Source organism: Mauremys reevesii, linkage group 27, assembly GCF_016161935.1.
Source record: "Mauremys reevesii isolate NIE-2019 linkage group 27, ASM1616193v1, whole genome shotgun sequence".
NCBI classification, from domain to species: Eukaryota; Metazoa; Chordata; order Testudines; family Geoemydidae; genus Mauremys; species Mauremys reevesii.
Genome location: NC_052649.1, coordinates 8,647,829 through 8,672,258, shown reverse-complemented (window position 1 = coordinate 8,672,258; position 24,430 = coordinate 8,647,829). Strand labels below are relative to the sequence as shown.

Genomic DNA, 24,430 nt, shown 5'->3' with positions numbered 1-24,430 from the left:
TATATATTCACTGTTCTGTATGTGTATTTGTATGTTGAATATCATATCAGACAGCCGTGTACTAAGCACCAAAGGATTAGCAAGACAGGGGGTGCTACGCAGAATCAGACCCCGCCTTCAAAAAGTGCATTTCATTCCATAGCTGTCTGAATTCGGGAGGATGTGAACAGTTCCGTGTCGCGTTCTTTTCGATAAGACAGGGCTCATCCTTTGCCAACATTATACCACTAGCTCTTAAATATGAGCTTGTCAGGAGGAGTCAGGAGAGGGGGTGAACTCGGGATTGCTTTTACCTAAAATTAGTCAGTAAAATGTTCCACGCTGCGCCGCTGGGGTGAGGCCCCAGTGTGATCGCTGAAATATGCAGTGGTCTCAAGAGGTTAATCTGGGCTAAGTGTTTTCTTTCCCTGGCCCACAGCTGCTGTTTGGATAAGAAAACCCCATTGCGTCTGATAAGATCGGAGACCAGCCCTCCAGCACAGCTGCCAAGGAGGGGTGGGGAGGGCTGCTCTCCAGGAGGTTGTTTTCCGTGCCCTGGTCTGATTTTACTTGTCCCACCCCATAGCTCACATGAACATGTGGTTTGAATGGATAAAATCCCCCCCCACACACACATCTGTCCTTTCCTTTCCCAGTGCCTGTGTCCCTAGCAGGAATTCAGGGAGCGATTCAGGGACCCAGCTGGTCACCCCCCGGCTGCTCCAAGTAGAGATGCAAACAGTCCGTGCAGATGGGGGAAGACAAGCAGGCAAATTAACCCACTGCGGTGGGGAGCCCACTTTTGACGCAGGATAGTGCGAGACCCTGGGTGACGCTGAACAGCTTGGCCAGAGGAAGGGGGCTCACAGCTGAGACCAGCTCAGAGGACTTGCTCATTACTATGCAATTCAGCTGGGCGTCCCCCTCCTCTAGCCAAGCCGCTCAGGGCCACCGTGATGTTGTGGCCTGGGCTCAGTCCTCTCCATCTAATCTCTAAGCTCACCCACCTGCCTCCCTTTTCAGAGCACTAGCACTGCTCTGCGAAGCCCAGCTAGCGTCTGGGGCACTCCCACCCTGCTAGACCCAGCTGCAAGTTTGGCTGAGTCCTGGTCTCCACTTGACCCCAGGACTGTGCTGTTTCCAGCGTGTCCATGGTCACACACTGTCCCAGTAGGGTGACCAGAGAGCAGGAGTGAAAAATTGGGACGGGGTAGAGTGACCAGATGAGAGGAAGAAAATATTGGGACACATGTGGGCGGGGGGGAACCGAGTGCCACGAAATTGTGTCCTGACCAAACATCGGTCGGGACGTGGGACAAACACCTAAATATCGGGACGTCTGGTCACCCTAGGACGGGGAGTGGGGGTAATAGGAGCCTATATAAGAAAAAGACCCAAAAATCGGGACTGACCCTATAAAATCGGGACATCTGGTCACCCTAATCCAAGACACTCCTCACTCCAGGGTTTTGCAGAGAAGGACCATGTGGGCCCCTAGTGGCTACATTCATGCATCAACATGCGGGGTTTTCACCCCGGCAAAATCCCAGTAAGTGCCTGATGCAGTGACAAGCCTGGTTTGTGACAACGGGGGGACCAGAGCAATCCCAGGGGAACCGGGGCAGGTCCCGAGAACCCTCAGGCCCAGCATACTCCCAAGGACAAGCCGTTAGCTCAGGGGTTTCACACTATCTTTAAGAGCAATAATGAGGAGTATTAAATGCAAAATCGTGGTTAAAACGCCACACAAGCTGAACTGTGCAGACTGAAGTCCGGGAACCAAAAGCTAGCACTGCTCTGTTCTGCGCCTCTGGCTTCTCCGCTGTAGTACAGGATCTCGGTCAGCAGGATGCTGCAGAGTCACTAAATGAGTTCTGCTTCCACTCTGACCCTCCTGCCTTTGGCCAGAGAATGGTTGAAGTTAGCGATGGAAAAAGCACTATTAGGTCACGTCTGGCCCATCCCTTGGGAGCCAGGACAGGCTGTTCACTCAGACTATTTTCGGTTTCACTCAGAGCCTCAGGGATGCAGTTCCACAGCAGCGCAGAGAATTCAGCTGCATGATTCCCACCATGCTGCCAGCCCCCACGCACAAGGAGCCCGGACCACTCCCTGCGCGGCCGTTCACTAGCCGAGTCTCAAGCTGGTCACCCACAGCAGAGCGCGGCCCCGGAACAAATCCAAGGAGATTATTTAGCGCCCAAGACGTTTCCTTGGTGCACGCGGTCAGTTCTCCCACCCAAGCGTGGCTCTCTCTGGCGCAGGCTGGGACCCAGTGCACCGCTGTTTCCCGGCTCAGCTCTGATTTATGAGCTGCCAGTGCCAGGGCAGTTTGTTTTGCTGAAGTGTTTTTGTATTATAGGGACATGCTGAGCCGCGTAGCAACAAACTCCCCCCGTGCAAAGAGGGAAACAAAAGGCGCCGAATAAAAAGAAATGTGAGATCGCTGCTGAATGGCTGGTGAACTTCAGGCCGAAGGGTTGAGCCACTTTCATCTCCTCCCTCTGGATCTCTCAGGCATCCCTCATGTGCCAACCCATAGTATCTAAGCAGCAAATGGCTGCCCTGCACCACGTGGGTGGAACTGAGGCAGAATCTGGCCCTGGCGACTCACCAGGCCAGGCAGCTGGCCGGTTTGTTCTCGATTCCAGGGCTTCCCCGTCCAGTACACGGAGCCTGAGTCCGCTGGTGTTAATGGGGGTTTGAAGTGGCTTGAAAGGAAATTCTAGAGCAAGATGACAGGCCAAACTCATGCCCCAGGTTTCAGTTTGGCCCCATTGTCTTTATTTAAATAAGGAACAAACCGGTATCAATATGAGCCGGGCCAAGCCAGAGCATCCAGCAGCCCTGGATGCGCTCAGCATGCTGAATCCTGGTCAGCTGCACAGCACCTGGCTATTGTCTTCTTGACTAGACAGTAAATTCCACAGGTTACAAAGATTCCGGAGCCCCCACCCGGCTGCGTTCTAGGATGAAGCCCAGAGCCAGAGGGGAGAGCCGGTGATTGGAGAAAGACAATCCAGCTAAACATTTAGAATAAAATGCCCCCGGATGTTTAGTCTGCACCTTCCGGAGGCTGCTGCTAATGTCAATTAATGCCAGGCACTGATCTCCCTGAATAGCATCTGCAGCGCAATCTCGGCTGTTCAGAAATAGCCCTGGGGGTTATTAATCAGCCATGGCAGGGTAGCCGGGAGGGCAGCCCAGAGAGCTACACAAACAGGCTGATAATGCCATTCAACATTCTTCTGCCAGAGGAAAAAAAGTGATTTCCCCCCTTGCAATCAGTTTACTTTCCCGTTTCCTAGGGACCTGCCTTTCATCGGATTCATTTCTGGGCGAAGGCAGCCTTCCAAACATGGCCTCACGGTTTATATTCACTCCCCCGCCAGCCCCACCCTTTGCTGGGTTCCTGTGCTCTTCTTCATCAGGTCCGAACTGGCGGCACCAGTACCTTTCCCAGGGGTTTAAAGCACCGATCTCCTTGTTCCCATCAGCCTATGAAAGAGGGAAACAGCCTTTAAGGGCACAGTGCCCAGGACAGGGAGCAGCTAGACACGCTTGGGAGGCTCCCAGCCTCAATGAGGTTGTACATTACGAGAAGTTATTTGAGGATGGAAGGAATTTTGCTGGACGTGGAAAGGTCACATGGGGTCCAACAAGCCCTTTAACATTGATCTGCATCTCCCTCCCTGCTTTTGCACTAGGGTCTTCAAGACCCGTTTTTCCATCTCCTGGAGACAGGACCAATAACCTCTTGCTACCATTTTTCACTATGTTCTACAAAGAGTTGCTGCTTCTCTTATTCTGATCCTCCTCGTTTTAGCTGCTAACCCTGGAGGTGGAGACTTATACTGAACTTTCTGAAAATTTAGGCATGAAAACTGGTTTATGTGGCACTCATGAAGGGGTTAATTTGTAAAGCCGGCTGCTCAGCGCCTGGCCTCGGGTGTACTCAGTAGCGTTTGGCTGAGGGTGTTGTCTGGATCCTCCTGGGAGAGTCTGTGGATGGAGGTCTGGAATGAGCCGCATATTCCTGATCCCTCTTGCTCAGGTAGTTGAGTTTAGCTCTCAATAAACGTAGCTATTCTTGTTCTGCGCACACTCCCTGAAACTCTTAGAGACTTTGAGAGCCAATGACACTGATGTAAATTGGGAACAACTCCACGGAGTGAAGTGGTGTCACTGCCGATTTACATCCGTGAAAATGAGAGCTGAATCTGGCCCTATGACTAAATACAACACAAACAGACGTTATTCCAGAGCAGGGACATTGTATCCCCCAAGCCTTGCAGGGAGTTAGAGAAGCTAGACTCCCGTCCTGGTCTGTCTCTGTACTCGATAGCTCCACTCACTAAACCATTCCGATAGCATCCCCCCGCCTGTTATCCTGCTAACCCGCTCTATATCTGGGCCACGTCCTTGTTTTCAGCAGTTAGTGGGGGAGAGGAAATTCTTCCACTCGGATTCCTTTCTGCTGGCCATTGAAATTCCTTTTCCTCATCTCAGCCTGAGAAGACCCTGAGTGTGCCCTCTGATCCTGCGCCCAAGAATCCGCCCTCTGACCTTGCACCTGGGAATCTGCCCTGGCCCCAACCAGCAGCGGACGTGAAGGGAGGCGGCAGATTTAGGGCATCAGAAGCATCACCTGAAGACTGTGTTGAGCCTCTTCTCCTGAAACTCTAAAAGCTGCCATGGCAGTGCCAGGCGCCGCTGCTGCCCTCTTCTTGGTGGCTGCACTCGGCAGTACAGCTAGTAAGGCAGAGATTTGGAGTTGTCGTAAATGCCTCAGTGGATTGAATAGTCTGTTTGCTGCATGATAATGGTGCTGTCGTTTCGGGGCTGTGCAAGAAACCGTAATCTCCTCTCCAGCCTGCAGGGAGATGCCTTGTTCCTCCTCGGAGATGGTTTTAACTGGGGGAGGGAAGGGTGGTCAGATGGCTAAAGCACAGGGGCACCAGGGGTCTATTTCTAGAGATCCATTGTGTGACCTTGGGCAAGTCACTTGCCTTCTCCATGCCTCAGTTTCTCCATCTGTAAAATGGGGATGCTGCTGCTGACGTCCCAGGAGTTGTTGTGAGGTTTAAGTCATGTCTGTACATAAAGTGGTGTGAGCGCCTCCAACGGAGCATGGTGGAGGCTCATCTCAGACAGCATAACGGAAAGGAAGAAACACAAATGCCTTGGTTAGAAAAGGCAGACCAGGTTCAGGTCAGCAGGTTACATTTCTGCCTCTGCGCTGTAGAGGGTGGTGCATCTGGCTTCTGTATGCCCTTGAGACGCCTAGCCACAGTCTCCTAGGAGATGCTGGCAACAAGCTGCCTTCCCCTGGCTAGAATGCAGCTAAATCCCAGCCCGCCTGCTTTGCAGAGGAATTTCTCTGCACTGGTCCAGCATCGCCAAAGTGCTCCAAGGAGCCTTGCCAGGCGGCGGGCCCGACTCTTGCCTCACCAGCGTGAGATCGGAGCCAGGCCCCTCAGGATTGTGGTCTGGAGCCTACCTCCCTGACAGCAGCAGCCAGGTGCTTGTCCTGCATGTGCAGATCCTGCTAATGTCTGTGTGTAAACCTAGAGGTGTGGAGGGAGGTGCTGGGGGGTGGGGAGTTTGTCCCCTTGGCTCCAGCAGTGCTAAGTCCTGGAAACCCCCTGCGCAGCAGAGCAACCCTCAGAAGGTGCAGGGAGGTTCAGAACGAGGGTTCAGATTGGTCCTTATTTTATCCAGCATGGCTCCCCGCAACCCTACAGCAGAGACCGTGCTACTGCGACCCCCTGAGCTGCCCTGAACCTCTCTGAGCATGTACCCAACAGGGAGCCCTCCGCAGCACCACCGGCGTGGCCCAGCGTTAGTGGCGTGGTGCTGCCACACAGGCATCAGAAAGAACAAGCTATGTACATGCAGCCCCTGTCATGCCAAGCACTCTGCAGTGATGGACACAGAGCACGGCTGAAATGCAGCCACCCCGGGGGAAGGTGGCACCTGGAGATGGGGGGGGCTTTCGCTAAGGATCTGGGGGGAAACCCGCAGGATCTTTACTAGCCAGCCCAAGCCTGGGTGAAGAAGCCCCACACTGTGCACTGCCTGGGGCTCGCTGAATGTTACCCAGAAGCCTGAGGGGCGAGTCCGCCCTGCCAGGCTTGGCGAGAGCCGTCCCCTCTGTTTGCACTTACACTGAGCTCGTGGTGACACGTGCTTTTAAACCAGAGCCACAAGAGCTGGATCACTAGCCCTGGCTTGTTACACTCGGCGTCCCGGCCGAACTAGAGAGAGCAGCATTGCCGCTGTCACTGCACTGTCCTTGGTGGTGATGAAATCACCTGGTGCAGACCAGGCAAGGATCCCTGGGTCAGGGCAGGAGGATGGTCCCTGGCCCATGGACACAGCTATCACCTCACAGGCTGAGTTCCACCCTTAGACGCTGAACTAGATAGACCCACGGTCCATGCCACAGAGCAAGGAGCGCAGCAGAGCACTTCCAGTTAACGAGGAGCCAGGAAGGTTGTTAATTACACGCTCCCCACCACCTTGTGCACAGCAGGCCCGCCAACGGGGGAGGGGGGGCAAAGGGGGCAATTGCCCAGGGGCCTGGGTGATTTAAAAGGGCCCAGGGGCCCCTGGCCACTGGCAGCGCAGCAGGGCTAAGGTAGCTTCCTGCCCGGCCTCGCTCTGCACTGCTCCCAGAAGCGGCCAGCACGCCCCTGCAGCCCCAGGGGTGTGTGTGTCTCCGTGCGCTGTCCCTGCCCTGAGTGCCGACTCCGCAGCTCCCATTGGCTGGGAACTGCAGCCAATGGGAGCTGCAGGGGCGGTGCCTGCGGGCAGTGGTACACGGAGACCCCATAGGTCCCCTCCCTAGGAACCGCAGCTAGAGGGGTGTGCAGGTCGCTTTCTGGAGCCACCTGAGCTAAGTGCCGACCCCCGGCCCCCCAACCCCTTGCCCCAGCCCAGAGTCCACATCCAGCACCCAAACTCCCTCCCAGAACCCACACCTATCACCTCCTCCCAGAACCCGTACCCCCTCCTGCACCCCAAGCTCCTGCCCCAGCCCAGAGTCCACATCCAGCACCCAAACTCCCTCCCAGAACCCGTACCCCCTCCTGCACCCCAACCCCCTGCCCCAGCCGAGTCCACATCCCGCGCCCAAACTCCCTCCCAGAACCCACACCTCTCACCTCCTGCCAGAACCCGTACCCCCTCCTGCCCCCCAACCCCTCGCCCCAGCCCAGAGTCCACATCCAGCACCCAAACTCCCTCCCAGAACCTGTACCCCCGCCAGCCCCCCAACCCCTCGCCCCAGCCCAGAGTCCACATCCAGCACCCCAACTCCTCCCAGAACCCACCTCCTGCCCCCAACCCCCTGCCCCAGCCCAGAGTCCACATCCAGCACCCAAACTCCCTCCCAGAACCCACACCTCTCACCTCCTCCCAGAACCCGTACCCGCTCCTGCACCCCAACCCCCTGCCCCAGCCCAGAGTCCACATCCAGCACCCAAACTCCCTCCCAGAACCCACACCTCTCACCTCCTCCCAGAACCCGTACCCCCTCCTGCACCCCAACCCCCTGCCCCAGCCTGGTGAAAGTGCATGAGGGTGGGGAAGAGCGAGTGACGGAGGGAGGGGGGAATGGAGTGAGCAGGGGCGGGGTCGCAGGGAAGGGGCGGGTCAGGGGGTTGTGCGATTAGACCAGGGGTCAGCAACCTTTCAGAAGTGCTGTGCCGAGTCTTCATTTATTCGCTCTAATTTAAGGTTTCATGTGCCAGTCATACATTTAACGTTTTTAGAAGGTCTCTTTCTATAAGTCTATAATATATAACAAACTATTGTTGTATGTAAAGTAAATAAGGTTTTTTAAATGTTTAAGAAGCTTCATTTAAAATTAAATTAAAATGCAGAGCCCCCCGGCCCGGTGGCCAGGACCCGGCAGTGTGAGTGCCACTGAAAATCAATTTGTGTGCCGCCTTCGGCACGCGTGCCATAGGTTGCCCCCCCCCGGATTAGACAGTCGGCAGCCCTTGCGGGGGGGCATGTGGCACTCGTGCCGGAACAGCGCACACAGCAGCGCAGCCGGCAGCTCGCTGGGCACCAGCCAGCGCGGGCGCAGCACCGCCCAAATGTCAGGCGGACGGCGTCCGCGTGGGCGCAGCTCGTGCGTGCGTGGGGGCCCATTGACTGTTCTGCCCTGGGCCCAGAATTGCTGTTGGTGGGCCTGGTGCACAGCCACACAATTCCTGATACGCTAAATGATTGTGCTAATGAGTTCGCCTCTTTGTGTCACAGTTCTTGGCACAAGGAATCCCGGGGGATTTCGTGAACCAAGCACGGAACAGGCCAGGAAGCTGAAACAGACACAAACTCAGTTAACTTGTTAACTGGGTGGCTACTGGGGAAAATATCTTAAATTCCCTGCAAAGGGCCCGAGGGACCATTGCCCTGATGCTCAAGAAATCGCCCACCCCAGTGCAACATGGGTATAAAATGCAGGCAAATCAAAATGGCAGCGCTCCAGGCGCTTTGCATTGCTTACAGGGTTCCACGAGGAGCAGGACATTGGTGAATTGGATCCAGATAGTTCAGCACTTGGGAGAATTGTCCCCGTGGCTTTCGAGATGGGTGAGAGAGGTGGAAAGGGGCGTTGGGTTACTATTATATTTCCTCTTCCTTTTGCCCTAGAAGTTTTAGGAACGTCAAGCTTGGTGTTTCAAAGACCCGAGCCTTGCATCTGGATCAGTGCAGCCAGGGCACTGCACGTGTGCAGATCTCCACTGGGGCCCAGCTGGAAGGCTCGGGGGCCAAGGTTTGCTGGAAGGCTCTTTGCAGGCCTTACCTTTGGAGTGGAGGTTTTCTGTTTGAACAAGGGGAGCTGAATCTTTAACACAGACATTTGGTCTGCCAAGGGTCACAGGCGCTTTTCAGAGCAGCAGGGGCTGGGCAGGCCAGACCTGTATTTCTAATGTGAAGAGGGAAACCTTCTTAAGCCTTCTCCAGCATGGAGCAGGTAAAAAGCACAACCCCCGTTTTCTCTATGCAGCTCACCTGAAATCCAGGAGTTTGCTCCTACCCTGGTTGCTTAGCAGGTTTCCTGCTTAGTCTGTGGAATAGCGGAATGCGTCTCACCCCAGCCTTAGACTTACGGTTACCAGAGGGACGTGGCGCTCTTGGGCCCTGGCAAAGCAAAGACGCCATCGTGTTGTTCTGGTGCAAGCTGGAGCTTGGGGTCTTTACTTAGAAATACTCCCTTCTGCCCAGCTGCTTCTAATTCCTGCCTCAGCCTTTCCCTCGGCTGAGGCTTAGCTGAGCTGCACCTGGCGGGCAGAGGAGGGACTGGAATGAAAGGGAACGGGCAGCTGTAGGGGGGCCGCAGCCCCTGAGTGCTCAAAGCTCAAGCCACAGCAGTGGGCACTCAGCACCTGTCAGGATCAGGCCCTTGTTGGTAGTGGGGAGTTGGTCATGTTCTGTGTCTTGCAATCGCATGTGAAACAAGCCCCTGCTTTCTCCCCCAGGCAGAGACTGGGGGTGTTGCAATGATGTAAAAGCAACTGCACCGACTGAACTGCAGATGTGGTCAGCATGTGTGCGGCCCAGGCTTCATTACCTAGTCACCCCGGAGAGCGGATCGCTGGGAGTTTTGCTTTTTTAAACAAACTGAACATTAAAAAAAAAAAATCCCCCTAAACACCAATCCAGGAGCTCCTTGGAGTCCCTGGGCCATTCTGCTCCTAGGCCTTGGGGAATGCTCCCCGCTTTGGCAGCGATTCTGGAGAACTTGAACTGTTCCAGGCCTGGCTAGGGTGGGAGGCAGCTCAGCTGTGCAGTTCACGGGCCCTTTATACAATGAGGAAAGTGTTTACATGTGTTGTAGCAACCCGGCAGTATGTGCATGACCATAAAGGGCACGGATCCAGTGACTCACTGGAAGGGAACTCAGGCTCCAAATGTAATCAGATAAAAAACACACCTAGTGGAGGAGGGCCGGGGCAAGTCAATCCAAGGGACCTACCAGCACTGGGTCATTTGAAATAGAAAAAACAGAGGTCAAACCCCCTCAATCCGTCTGTCAGCTCCGGGTCTCACAGCTCCACGAAAAGGACCCAGGTCTCCTGGTGGCTCCCCGAGATCTGCTGGGCAATGTTCCCCGGTCATGGAGGGGCCCTCACACAGTGTTTGCAGCTCAGTTTGCTCCTCCTGGGGGTTCTGTGCAGCAGGGAGCCATGCGGATCTACAGAACAAGGATGGATACTGTCCAGTCGGGTCACCCCATCCAGTACGTGGGCCCCAGGACAGGAAAACCAGATCATTCATGGAACCCTCCCGTGAAGCTTAGCAGAGAACTCCCACTTTCCCTGGGTACCCATCCTCTGTGCTTCCTGCGCATGGCAGGGGCTGGGACAGAAGTCCAGTGGGAATGCCTGTCCCCCGCTGTCCCTGAGCCAGCTGGACTGAGGCATGCTGGAGCACACAGCCGCAATTTGGGAATCACAGTTTGAAGACCCCCAAGTTCAGGGACGTGGAGAGCCAGGGTTTTCGGGACAGGCCCATCTGGGCAGCTGGACTCACCCGTCACCAGACTTGGTGCGTTTCCCAGTAAACAACAGTGTGCTTGAAACGCCCGGGGCTAAAACCGGTGGTTCCTGTGAGAGCCGGGAGTGAGCCGCCCCTGCCGGGGCTCGTGCTCTGCGCGTGGAGCAGGATTTGTGTAACAGCCAGCCTGCTCCTCACCAATTCCTGGCTGTTCCTGTGCGCACCCATTGTCTTTTCACTGCACCCAGACTACGGCTGCATTTGCAGCCACAGTCCCTCCACCAAGGGCCCTGCCACAGCAGATTGCCCGTCCTACACACACCCGTCGCAGGCAGGAGAAAACCCTTCTGCTGGGCAGCTCCCCCGACCCGCCCACGGGCCAAGCAGCTCCTGTGGAGCAGGGAGGAGATCCTTGATGGCCCGCAGGCAGCATTCAGGTGTGGAGACCAGCCAGGGAGCTGAGTCCTCCTCCCTGCCAAGGCTGCTCAGGCACTACCCTCCTGACCCCGTGTGGAAACAGAGCCATTTTGTTCTTGCATGGCCTACGCAGGGCCTGCTCCAGCCAGCGAAGCCAGGGGAAGGCTCCCTCTCGGCCGGTGGGCTCCCTCAGAGCCCTCGCAGGACGTGCGGCCACGCTCCGGTCTCTGGCAGGCCCTTCCCTCAGGGCACAGCGTATTCACTCAAACACAGACAGCTCCTCTCTGCCCACCACAGGCTGCAGCTCCGGGAGCTCTGCCCCTCGCCTTGCTCAGTGCTGAGCCGAGGATACGCCCTGCAGCCCCCCACTTCGGGGCCTCCTGCAGCGCGAGCTGGAGCCACTCCTCCAGCTGAGCGCTCTCAGCCCGCCACAGAAAAGGGGGTCAGCCCCCACATACAGCCCAGGCTGGGCAGACACAGCTCCTGGGGCTCAGTGCCGCGCTCTGCAGACATGCGCCTTTCCCAGAGACCGGGTCCCAGCGTGCAGTGCTCCAAAGAGCAACGCGGCTTTGTCTGCTGCGAGCTGCACTGGCCCGTCTGTAGCACGGAGGTGGGTGGGTGCAAGCCGCTGCATTTTACACCAAGAGAGATCCATGGAGAGCAGCAGCCCCCTCCGCTCCCACGATGGAAGGGGGTAGGGGACAGCTCATGTGACGGAGCTGGAGGCTTTGAACAGGCCTCTGCTTTGTGCACAAACCCTCTGGAGTCAACAAGGGCTGATAAGTATCTGAGCCTGCAGGATATGGCCCCTTTCCAGCACGGCCCAGCCAGGCCGAGATGGGGAATGCCTTTGTTCTTGCTGATGGTGTTGACTCAGAGGGAAGGAAGTAGCTGGAGTTCCTGCAGTTCAGGGTCCCCGGGAGATGAGGGATTGCTTGGGCAGGTGCTGTTGTGGAGAGGATGAGCAGTCTTCACGGGGGCTGTGGACTTGGGCTGGGCGGTTGTGATCCCCCGGGATGGCGTCGGTGGTTTTGTTCTATGGTTGCTAATCATAGTAGCAAAGCAGATGTTGGCTTCTCCAGAATGCAGCTCAGCAAAGATTCCTAGTGCACGGCTCTCTGCTCCAAAGAGCCCCAGGAACCAAGCCCGTCGGCCCCTCCTGCAAGCTGCAAACCTTTCCTTTGCGCCAGCTATTCCAGATTCCGGAGCCAGGCGCTGCATGGAAGCACACACAGTTGCATTGTTAGTAGCTGTGAGACGGGAGGGGATTTGGGGCAGATGCCGTCACTTCCCTCAAGAGCGAGAGTTTTCTTGGGTTCAAAACACGGGGAGGAGTGGGCAGGACGTTCTGCACTGGTCCTGGGTGAAACTGGACTGACCTGGTGGGAAGCTGGATCAACTGAATCCGCCACTTCTCCCTTGGGGGCAAGCGGAGAGGAACGGAGGGGAAACCACGCTGGCATTGGGCTCATCAGCTCTGCTGCTGCGCGGCGTGTCCTGTCCTTCGTCGGCGTGCGGCTGTGCTGGGGAAGGGCCGTGCACTGGTGGTGACAGTCATGTCACTGCTGCCTGGAACAGCCAGGACGATCGTGCCACCAGCTGTACCGTGGGGCTGCCGTGAGCACGTAACAGGGACTCCCTCCTCTCCGGCGCTGGAGGGACGGGAACGTCCTGGGCCCAGGGGCATTTTTGTCAGACCTGCTCCTACTGGCTGCCTGGACAGCAGGGCAGTTTTGGAGCCGATGGCTGTTCCTTCGGGTCCCGGGCCGAACAGGCAAGCAGCTTGACATGGGTCCCCACTCTCCTCCCAGAGCTGAGAACAGAACCCAGGAGTCCTGGCATCCAGTCCCTGTTATTCTAACCATGGGTCCCCACTCTCCTCCCAGAGCTGGGAACAGAACCCAGGAGTCCTGGTGCCCAGTCCCTGTTATTCTCACCATGGGTCCCCACTCACTCCCAGAGCTGGGAACAGACCCAGGAGTCCTGGCATCCAGTCCCTGTTATTCTAACCATGGGTCCCCACTCACTCCCAGAGCTGGGAACAGAACCCAGGAGTCCTGGCATCCAGTCCCTGTTATTCTAACCATGGGTCCCCACTCACTCCCAGAGCTGGGAACAGACCCAGGAGTCCTGGCATCCAGTCCCTGTTATTCTCACCATGGGTCCCCACTCACTCCCAGAGCTGGGAACAGACCCAGGAGTCCTGGCATCCAGTCCCTGTTATTCTCACCATGGGTCCCCACTCACTCCCAGAGCTGGGAACAGACCCAGGAGTCCTGGTGCCCAGACCAACCCCTCCCTGCTTTAACCTGGATGCAGAACTGCTTTCAAAATGAACTTGTGAAACCGAGGCTTTTCCAGGTCTCTTCACCACCTGGTTCATGAAAGACAAAAGCTAAGCCATCTCCACCTGCTGCTGCCCGGCTGCCCATGGCTTGGGTCTCTCGGAGAGCTCCCACTTCCTGCTTTATGGACTTTCACAGGCTTCTGATGGGAGGTCAAGTGGGCGGATCCTTGGCCAGGCGAGTGCTGGAGGATCAGGCCTAGCTTAGCTGGGATGTTGCTTGTTTCCAGGGAGGTGCATGCAGGGTCAGTGCCTGTTTTCCTCGGCGTAGCGGCTGTTGGCTTGGTGTGGCTGGCTGGGCCATGGCGCCGTGGGAGAGGCAGCTCCTGAGGCATGCCCAGGGGCCGACGGAGCCCTGCTGGCCCTGCCTAGCTCTTGTATCAAACCCATTCACTGCTTTTGCTGGCTTCCTGGTGGTTGGCTCATCCCAGAAGCTCCACGCCTCCCCCTCCCAGCTCCTGAGCTTAAAACCCCTCGAGTAATAAATCCCTGAGCTGCAGGCTGTGGCCCGGCAGCTGTGACGCTTCGTACAGTGCAGGGCTATTTCCAGCCTGGGCCGGGAACACAGAGAGGATTCATCGCACGCGATGTGCTGCTCAGCTGAAAACCAATCTCATGCCAGCCTGTTCTCCCTCCCGCCCACGTGTTTCCCTCTGCGAGGGGACTGCAGCCCTGGCTCTCCTGCAGAGTCTCTCTCTGCTCCCTGGGGCACTGAGGACTCCAGGGTTCTGTCCCAGGCTCTGAATCCCCAGGGAGGAGGGTCGAGGCAGAGGGAGAATCAGTGGGGCAGGGGGGAAAAAGCCACCATGATAAAACATTCCTAAAGGGGAAAGAGTTTAAATGCTGGGGGTTCGCACTGAATTGGAGGGGAAAGTGCCCAGGGCAATGCAGCCACTGACTGGCCCTGGGAGCCGAGCCGAGCCTCTGGATCTGTGCTAGCGGGAGGGACGCCGGGGCCAAATCCAACCTGAGTGGCAGGGATCACAGGGCCACCCCAGCTCAGAGCCCCTCGTCCTGCCGGGAGGGGCAGATCCGGCTGCAGCTCTGCGCCCCGGGAGAAGGTGACTGCGGAGGTGATACCAACACGTGCTCAGCAGGAGCAGGAGCAGGGCTGGCTGGGCGCAGCAGCACAGGCTGGGTTTCAGGCCGGGCTGCATTCTGGTCCCATGGGGAGAAGCGATTGGGGGGAATATGGAGCATCAGATGGGGAAGAGCAGGGCCCCTGGTTTCTGAGCCTCTAGGGGTCACGTCTCCCACCTCCCCATGCCAGCCGTGAGGGTTAAAAACGTCTGGAGAGTCTCCTAATCACCTGACTCCAGGAGCTGGGGCTGGAATCATCAAACGTCCCAAGACTCATGGGAAGGTTGTGAGAGCTGGCAGCACTGAGCTGGGGCAGCAGTGCCCCGAGCCCCCCGCCGGTGCCTCGTGCTGGCCTGGGCCGAGTACAGGGGGCTGAGAACTCTGATTTGGGCACATTTCACACCTGCTTTGCACCGGGGGAAGGCGCCAGGGTGGGCAGAGTCAGCCCTGCAGGGAGGGGAAAGCCCCTGCTAAATGCCACAGCGGGAGGGCTTCTCCTTCTCCCCCCCCACCCCGCACTAGCAGCCCAGGCCCCACCCTTGCCCTAACCCTGGGGGCTTGTTGTGCAGGGCCATTGGAGCAGGGGGAAAGAATGCAAAACCAGGGCCCGAGGCTAATTGTGCTTGGCCGGGAGAACAACAATAGGAAAGTTCTGATTGTCTAAAAAGATGTTGACAGAGCCTATGGCGGGGCAGGAGCCAGGGGAGCCATTCCGGCCTCTGGCAAACAAAGGCAGGATGGCCACGCTCCAGGGTACATGGTGAAAATGAGGTAATGCCCCTGGCCGGCACAGGAGGCCAGGCCCACAGCCCTGGAGGGGAACTGGCCAGGCAGAACAGGGCCTGGGGGAGCATGTGAGGCAGGGGCCTATCAGGCCAGCCAGGCTACGGTAAACCACGGGAGACGGTCAGGTGCTGCTTGTCCCGTCTCTGCCCCCACGCGCGGCGCTGGATGCGAAGGTCCGTCTGCAGGGTAAGAAGCTACACCCCACACGCTGGCTGCCTGGCCCCTGCAGGCAGCTTAATACACGCCATGCAGAGAGCAGAGAGCCTGTCTGTCCTGGGCACGGTGCTCGGACCCGGCTGAGGGGGGTGCGGGGGAGCCATCGCATCTTCGTTTCGGCCAGGGCACATCGATGGCCCCCAAAGAACCTGGAGCTGCTCCATCCGCCTCCGGTTCCCCGCTCGCCTGAGCATTGTCCAGTCCTGCTCCCTGGCTGGAGTCACTGGGGACTGGGAACTCACAGCCTAGGCTGGCGATGGAGGAATCGACCAAAAAGCTCTTTGGAGCAACCCGTGCTTGACCAGTTCCCTGCTTGAGAACAGGCTAGGCCGGGTTGTTTTTGTCATGGATTTTGGGTGTATTCAGGCTGTGAACAGACATGGGGCAGGTTGGTTGGGCAGCCCAAAAGAGAAAAAGGCTGGGGGGACCCGAAGCCCGAATTCCTGGGTCCCCGAACTCCTGGGTCCTATTCCTGGCACTGCTGCTTGCCTGCTGAGGGACCCTGGGTAAGTCACGCTGGGATTCCATGCCTCAGTTTCCCCAGGGAGATGAGGAAGCTCACCCACTTCACAGGTGTATCAGAGTGACGCAGGAGGGAGCAGGGTGGATTGACCTGGGAATGTCTCTAGTTTTACTGGGACTGTCTGCATGGGGGATGGGAGAGCAGGGGGTGACTCTGGTGAGGGATGGTACCTGAGCCAGGAAGGGGTGGGGCCAGGTGACACCTTTGCCGGGAAGCTGGACAAAGGGAGAGGGGGAGGGGAGGGGGAGAGCCAGCTGGAGGGGTTTTTGTTTCAGTTTGGGGCTGGCTGGGAAGAGGCAGGAACCCCAAGTCTGGGGTCTAAGCCCTTTGCCCCAGAGGGACCGGGCTGGGGGTCCTGGTTGTACCTACAAGCCCTGCTTGGGACTGTGTTCCTGTCGTCTAATAAACCTTCTGTGTTACTGGCTGGCTGAGAGTCCCGGTGAATCGCAGGAAGTGGGGGGTGCAGGGCCCTGACTCCCCTCCACGCCGTGACAATTAGCCCATCAGTATGCATGGCCCTTTCCCACAGGGCTAGTTTGTCCTTAAGCACATTTTGGGGTTACAAATCGGTCACGGCCTCCCACCGCCTGTCCGCTCGCTGCCGGGTGTAACTAGAACCACGTCTGGGGGAAGCAGGAGTTAATTCTGGCCGGGGAACACAGAGCAGAGGGCTCCTCAATAAAAAGGGGACTAATTAGGGATAGACCGACTCCAGCCGCCTTCCCCTCGGCCAACCAGCTAAGCACAGGCCCCACTGAACAGATGAAGAAACCGAGGCACAGAGGGGGAAGTGATTTGCCCAGGGTCATGCAGGAAGCCAGTGGCAGGGCTGAGGATAGAACCCAGGAGTCCTGGCTCCCAGTCACCCCTGCTCTAAACCCCACTCCCCTCCCAGAGCTGGGAATAGAACCCAGGAGTCCTGGCCCCCAATCTCCTTTCTAACCTCCCTGGACAACACACGGCTCGTGGGCCTTTGCTGTTACGGCTGCGGATTTCCTGCCACGTGCGGCACGCTCACCTGCCCATGCTGGGGCATCGGCTGCCGGGGACGGGGACACGTGCTGAAGGCCCTGCCCCATGCCAAGGGGCACCCCCTCAGCGCCCCACCGCTGCTCTGTGCTGGTGGGATGCCCCTCGCCGCGCACCAGGGGGCGCTTGGACTCTTTCTCTGTAACTCGAAACAAGCCCCACGGAAGGCAGCTGTCTCGGGCTGTGCTGGGAGGCCGGGCACAGATCACTTCTCTCCGGGAAGTGGGGAAATGTCCCTGGCTCACATCCCCTTCCCCCACAAGCCCCGGGGCCAGTGCCCCAGGGGAAGGGCTCCCGTGTGTCGGCGGAACGCAAGCCTTGGGGGGCAGGAGCCCCTCCGCTCCCAGCCCAGCTGCCGCAGGCCCGAGGCCATAGGCGGGGCTTTCCCACGCTCAGAGTAGCGGCCTCGCCCCAGAGGCAAGCCCAGCAGGTGCCCTCGATGACAGCTCATGGGTGATTTCGAGGGGGACCTGAATTCCTGTGCTCCCAGGGGAGCTGCTCTCAGTGGTCAGCCAGTGAGTCGCTGCTGTGCGAGCGCTGGGAAATCGAGCGAGGTCTCTGCCCCTTCCCAGGGAGGGGGCCGGGGCTGGCACGCTCTGTTCAGCCTGGCTCTGGGGAATGCACAGACACCGCCCCCAGAGGCGTGGGGCAGGGGTGTTACTTCACCAGCAGCCTCGGGAGGAATCTGCTTGGGAGGTAGTTTCCCCAGCAGTACAAGGGAAGAAGCAAGCTGCTGGGTGTGGGCCGGCCATGGGGAGGGAATGGGACAGGGTGAAAGGCAGGCAGGGGACAAATAACGAGCAGAAACACCCTTTCCTCCGGGGCAGCTCCCACACACCAAGGCAACAAGGCCATGGGTGTTTTATCTTGTTTCTTCTGCATGGAGCGTCTCTTGCTCTGCAGAACAAGCCAGAAACCCGGGTGGGCGGCTCCAGCAGAGGGAACAAGACGCCAGCCCTGCTCCCCGGCTGCTGTTTGCAGTGTGCATGGCCCCTCAGTCTGGGCTGCGGAGATTAGATGCCAGCCTCGTAGCCGGGGTGAGAGGCAAACATGGGAACTTTGTGGTGTGTCTTTTGCTCTGTGCACAACAAAAACCACCCGGGGCGTGGCCGAGTGCAAATAACTCTGTGCAGACCCAGCACTGCTGTCCTGGCTGGGTTGTAAGAGAGACAACGTGGTGAGTGCCACAAGAGGGCTCACTAGCTATTTAAAGGGATACGACCCGATTCCGATACATTACTGTTGGCACGGGCTGGAATCAGTCAGACCCCTAGTTCGTCTCTGAGGCCGGTGTAAATCAGGAGTGGCTGCCCTGGCATCAGGGAGGCTGTCCGGGAGTGAGTGAGTGAGAGGGGAGGGTTTGTGCCTTGAGTCGTGTGACTGTAGTGAACCCTGCGCTGTGAAATGCAGATACCAGCAGTGCACAGGATGCCCCAGCGGGGAACGGGGAGAGTCCCCAGACGGCTCAGCAGGGAGCTCAGGGCTGCGCGGAGGCAGGGAGATGAGCCCGAGGGCTGGAGGGGAGAGTCCCCTGGGAGCTTTGACTGGCGGGAGGGTGAGTGGTACAAGCAGCCCTGGGATGAAGAGGGTGCTAGTGAAGGGCTTGGAGGATTGGGGAGGGGGCAGCCAGGACAGAGGGGACAGAGCCCCCATTGCAGCACCTGCAGGTCTCTCCTCTGCAGTTAAAGGCACGGGTGGGTTTGCCACCCAGGCCGGAGTGTGCAGGGCGGATAAGGCTGAGCTTGAATTTAGCAAGGGCCCCGAGCTGCTGTGGACGAGAGCGGAGTAATTTACCGGGGTGTGTGTGTGCAAAGTGGGGGTAGGAGTCCAAGCCAGCGGTCGGCCACTGAAGGCCGGATTTGTCCCCAAGGTCAGACTAGGCGTGAATCTGAGACCTTGTAAGTGCAATTAGCTGGGCAGCGTCTCCGAGAGCTGCTCAGCCCAGGTTCGATGGCTGGGAGCCGCGGGGGCAGTGTGGGCCCAGGGGCAAGCCTGAGGCTGGGGGTAGCCTGAGGAGTTTGTGGTCAGTTCCAGGCTGGGGTCAATACCAAGGGTCAGAGTCCAAGTCAGGAGGCGAAGCCCAAAACAAGCCGAGGTCCAGCCAGGAGTTCAAGAGCATGAGACAGGACCAGCCCTGGCAGCACCAGGAAATTCACCACGCTGTGGCCCAGACAGTTCCTGGAGTGCCCCTTGGGAGAACCAATCAGGAGCCATGGGGCTGCTGCCTGACAACCCCCCGAGGCAGAACGTCCCAGGGGCTGTGTCCACAGAGGGTCGTGGGAAGTGGGGTGCAAGCTGCTTACAGCTGCTGCAGGGTGGCTGCCTGGCATGTAGCTCTGCAGGGCTGGGTCCTTACAGTGCACGTGTCTTACCGATTCCATCTCTCCGTTTTCAGGATGAAGTGAAGCTCCCAGCCAAGCTGAGTATCAGCAAGTCTTTGAAGGAGGCAGAGAAGGAAGAGAAGGAAGAGGAGGGCGCGGAGGTGCCCGCGGACGAGGACCATGCAGATGAGGACCGCATCCAGCTCTCCTCAGATGAGGAGGTGGAGGTTGAAGAGATCATCGAGGAGTCCCGGGCAGAGCGGATCAAGAGAAGTGGCATGAAGAGGGTGGACGACTTCAAAAAGGCTTTCTCCAAGGAGAAGATGGAGAAGACCAAGCTAAAGACCAAGGAGAATTTGGAGAAGACCAAACACAACTTGGAGAAGACCCGGCACAACCTGGAGAAGAGGATGAACAAGCTGGGCACCAAGATCGTAACCACTGAGAGGAGGGAGAAGATGAAAACCTCTCGGGACAAGCTGAAGAAATCCTTCACTCCTGACCACCCCGTCTACGCCAGGTCCAAGACGGCAGTCTACAAGGTGCCACCCTTCACCTTCTACGTCAAGAAGATCAGAGAGGGCGAGGTGGAGGTGAAAGCCACGGAGATGGTGGAGGTGGGAGGAGAAGAGGCCGAGAATACGGAGCTGCTGAGAGAGGAGAGCCCTGAGATGCACACGCTGCTGGAGATCACGGAGGAGTCGGACGCAGTGCTGGTGGACAAGAGCGACAGTGAGTAGGACGGGCGGTGGCACGCGCTGAACGGCTGAACATGTAACCTTTCACACTGCAAGATCTCTCTTTGCCCCACGCGTCCCGGGAAACGTGTACCCGATGTATCATTATTCCTCTGGACGTCCAAGCCGATCCCCCACTGTCCCGGACGAGGTGTCGTTTATATTTTAGTTTTAGCACACAGAGGAGTTAGGAATACAGGACGGTTTTTCTTACACTCGTCGTGGAGACCATTCCTGCTAGTGGCCCTGTGAGAGCTTGCTAGCCGCCAGGGACCCAGCTGGGAGCGTGCTAAAACCAAGATAACTGCTGTACACCTGGGAAGATCCCTCTTTGCAGCTCTCTGAGACCTGAGGTCTAGAATGCTTTCTGCCTGGCAACCTGCCCAGCGCTGGAGATCCCCCGTCTGTTTGTCAGCCCGAGCAGCCATCCCCACAGGCAGCCGGAAGGGAATGCAGGAGCCCAGCTGGCTAGTAGCAGCAGAGAGACATTTCCCACCCCCGCCCGTATGCCAGCTCCTGGGGCCATGCGGTCTGGAAGGTCTCCAGTGGAAGGTGGATCTCTGACACGTCTTAGCACGTGGCGAGGGAAGGGTTAAGCTGATCCCATTGGTGGGCAGAGCATGCGTGAGGATGGGCAATGCCACGTCGGGCCGGGAGGGGCTCCCTGACACTTCCTGACCCCAGAGGGCTGAAACAGCTAACGGGCTGTTCTGGAGAAGCCAGTATTGTGCACCACTTGGCTACCATGGGCACCACATTGTCTGGGTGGCAGCGAGATCCCCTGGCAATGCGGGTATCCTACACACACACACAGGACCCTGCCACTGCTGCCCGTTACACCGCGGCCACTCCAGGCCTTCCTGGGACTGCCCCAGAGTCACGGAGAGCTCAGCATGTGCCGCACGCTCCTGTGTGTGTCTGCAGTGCCCGGAGCGGTAACTGTCTGCCTGCTGGAGCCCAGAACCGCTTTGCTCCAGCGGGCTCACGGTCACCTGCAGGGAGCTGCGTGGAGTCGGGTGTCCCACCCCGTCACCGAGCCCCGTAGCATGTGGCATCAGCAGGCCGGGAGGTGCACGCTCACTGGCTGGGGGAGGGTGCAGGCTGGGAGTAGGACCCAGCAGGCCGGGAGGTGCACGCTCACAGGGGTGCAGGCAGGGGCGCTGGAGGGCACAGCAGGCCGGGAGGTGCACGCTCACTGGCCGGGGGAAGGTGCACGCAGGGGCGCTGGAGGGCACAGCAGGCTGGGAGGTGCACGCTCACTGGCCGGGGGAGGATGCAGGTGCGGGGTGCAGGCCGTGAGGTGCACACTCACTGGCCGGGGGAAAGGTGCAGGTGGGGGGTGCAGGCCGTGAGGTGCACACTCACTGGCCGGGGGAAGGTGCAGGCTGGGAGTAGGACCCAGCAGGCCGGGAGGTGCACGCTCACGGGGGTGCAGGCCGGGGTGCTGGAGGGCACAGCAGGCCGGGAGGTGCACGCTCACAGGGGTGCACGCAGGGGCGCTGGAGGGCACAGCAGGCCGGGAGGTGCACACTCACAGGGGTGCACGCAGGGGCGCTGGAGGGCACAGCAGGCCGGGAAGTGCACGCTCACAGGGGTGCATGCAGGGGTGCTGGAGGGCACAGCAGGCCGGGAAGTGCACGCTCACAGGGGTGCATGCAGGGGTGCTGGAGGGCACAGCAGGCCGGGAGGTGCACGCTCACAGGGGTGCATGCAGGGGTGCTGGAGGGCCCAGCAGGCCGGGAGGTGCACGCTCACAGGGGTGCATGCAGGGGTGCTGGAGGGCCCAGCAGGCCAGGAGGTGCACACTCACTGGCCGGGGGACGGTGCAGGCTGGGAGTAGGATCTAGCAGGCTGGGAGGTGCACGCTCACGGGGGTGCAGGCAGGGGTGCTGGAGGGCCCAGCAGGCCGGGAGGTGCACGCTCACGGGGGTGCATGCAGGGGTGCTGGAGGGCACAGCAGGCTGGGAGGTGCACACTCACAGGGGTGCAGGCAGGGGCGCTGGAGGGCACAGCAGGCTGGGAGGTGCACACTCACAGGGGTGCACGCAGGGGCGCTGGAGGGCACAGCAGGCTGGGAGGTGCACGCTCACTGGCCGGGGGACGGCCCAGGGTGCTGGAAGGCCCCGGGGGCGGTTGTGACTCATTTTCAGGAGGGCTAGAGGATGTACTGATGCCACAGAAAGGGGACAGAGCCAGGAGGGCTCTTGGCCAGCCAGAGAGCAGTCTTGACATGGGTCCGTGGGCCCGATCCTGAGCAGCTGAGTCTCTGCAGGGAGTCCCGGCACGGCGCAGGCTCAGGGCCGTGCACATCCCCCCAGGCTCCCCGCTTGCTGCCATTCTCGCTTGCCTGGCTGGTGGCAGATGCCCGGCGCAGTTCTAGGATGGGGCACTGCTGCTTGAGCGCCAGCTTTCCTATCCACACGCACCGCACTGCTTATCAGGCTCCCAGCAGACCGGAGCGAGGGCCGCGTGTGCTGGGACTCAGCGTGTCTCCTGGCCAGCTGAGGTCGGCTTTGGGGCTGGCAATTCCCAACCCCCACCCCTTTGCAGCCCCCCAGGTGGCAGGGGACACGGGGAGGTTCGGCTTGTGTTCATCCTTCCCCTAGTTCATACCCGCTGGGCACAGCCCAGCCCCTGGCACCTGCGGCCGCCGTCCTCACTGCCATGTGACACACGGGAGAACAGAGGTTTGTTGTTAACGTAGCCACAATATATAAACTTGCTTCTTTGTTAAGAGCATTTTCTTTCTTATTGCCCGTCCCACTCCCACCCCAGGGTCCTTCCCCTGCAGCAGAGCTCCCGCCCTGCCCAGGCCAAAGTGGGCATGGCCCCAGCGGCTGGGCTGTGTGCCAGGCTCCCTGGTGGGTTCTGTCTAAGCAGCAAGGAGGCGTCTCCGGACCCCTGTGCTGCCCCCAGGGATGGGCAGGAAGAGATGGGGTTGGATGGGCCTTTGCCATGCTCTGCTCTTCCCTGCCAACCCCACGATGGCACCACCACTGTGGGGGGATGCCAGGCCCCAGGCAGTGGCGGTCCCTGGGGGGCAGGGGAGCCTTGCTTGCCTTCGGTTGGGATCTGTGCTCACTGTTCGCCCCGGGCACCCCGCACAGCAGATGTTCTGCAGCTCCCCAGCCCAGGGCAGGCCGAGCCCTCGCTCCTCTGCCTAGGGCCATTCCCTCAGCATGTGCGTGGGGACCAAGGCCTGGCCGCGCCCCGCCCTCCCGCTGCCCCCCCCGTGCAGCCCAGCCCGTGGCAGGGGAGGTGCCGGCTGGCGGAGGCGCAGGCAGGGCAGGGGGCTGTTCACACTCTGTCTGTTTCCTGGGGCCCGGCTATTGTTTTTTACAGATCTCTGTTTCTTACACAGAAGCAGTAGCTCAGAGTAAGCGACTCCCAGGGCACGGGCGGGCGCTGGGCTCGAGCAGCCCAAGGCCACCAGGGTTTGGGGCCGTACTAAGCATCTCTGACCTCGGAGAGAGGGAGCAGAGCGCGTCCACGGGGCAAAGAGCGAGTCCTGGGCCCTCCCGTGCCCGAGGTGACGAGCTGGGGGCCATGGGAGCTGGGTGGAGCTTTATCCATTTTCTATGACTGCATCCTGGTGAGCAGCCCGACCAATAAAGTTTCTTTTCTAAAAGGCCAAGAGTGGAGCATGTTTCCCACGGACGGGGGCGAAGGGCACCGGCTGCTGCTGGGTGGAAGGGAGCCAGGGCTCTGCCCCACAAGCAGGGCAGGGGGCTCCAGCTGCCAGGGGGCAGCGCCGTTTGCTCCCTCACCCACGTTAAACTGGTGTCCCAGCACAATGGGGGAAACCTTCCCCTTGTTGGAGGGACAAAGACCTGCGGCAAACAGGCCGGGGGGGGCATAGGTGCTGGAACTGGGGGGGCTGCGGCACCCTGGGTTTACAGGTTGGTTCAATGGCTCTCAGCACCCCCACTATACACATAGGCTGGCCGCGGCCACCCCCGAGATGGGTTCTGGCCACCCCCCAGAACAGGGGCATGTGCTGGAGGGCCCGGGATTTCGGGAGCCAGGAGGGGCGATGCCCCGTGCAGCAGGCACGATGCCCCGTGCAGCAGGCACAGCTGGCCAAAGCTTGGTGCGAGGGGAACACGGGAGCCCTGGGCAGCAGTAACCCCCAACACTGGGCTGAGCAAGGAGACGCTCGTCCCCCCACCCCCGGGCCGCACTCAGAGAGGGGGAACAGCGGCACCACGTGCCCAGGCTGGCACCCAGCGAACCCGGCCATGCCCAGCCCTCACGTGGCATCAGGGAACGAGGCCGAGCTGGGCAGTGACTCACCAACGATGAGCGAGTGTCTGCGACCTTGGCAGCAGGACTATGAGTCTGCTGGTGTCCAAACAGCCCTTCCGCTGCCCCAGTGAGCCCTCCCGCCCCACACCTGGCTCCTCCCCACTCAGGGGACAGGGTTCCTGCTCCCAAGGGGGCCTGGGACATCACTCCGGGCCTCTGCCACGTTCTGCCAGGCCGTGCT

General features: G+C 59.3%; 1 protein-coding gene across 7 annotated transcripts in view; it reads left to right on the top strand.

Annotated features, from left to right (window-relative positions):
- CAVIN1 (caveolae associated protein 1) overlaps positions 1-23,578 on the top strand; it is a 30,921-nt gene extending 7,343 nt beyond the window's left edge. Inside the window, exons 2-4 of one of the 7 annotated variants that reach the window (XM_039516757.1) lie at positions 19,282-21,128; positions 21,193-21,357; positions 21,743-23,578. In XM_039516757.1, the coding sequence (XP_039372691.1) occupies positions 19,282-19,947 (666 nt within the window). In that variant the 3' untranslated portion in view covers positions 19,948-21,128; positions 21,193-21,357; positions 21,743-23,578. Of the gene's footprint in view, positions 1-19,281; positions 21,129-21,153 lie in introns of all 7 variants that reach the window. The other 6 variants (XM_039516758.1, XM_039516756.1, XM_039516755.1 and 3 more) reach the window with 6 other exon arrangements.
- Positions 23,579-24,430: the final 852 nt, after the last annotated feature.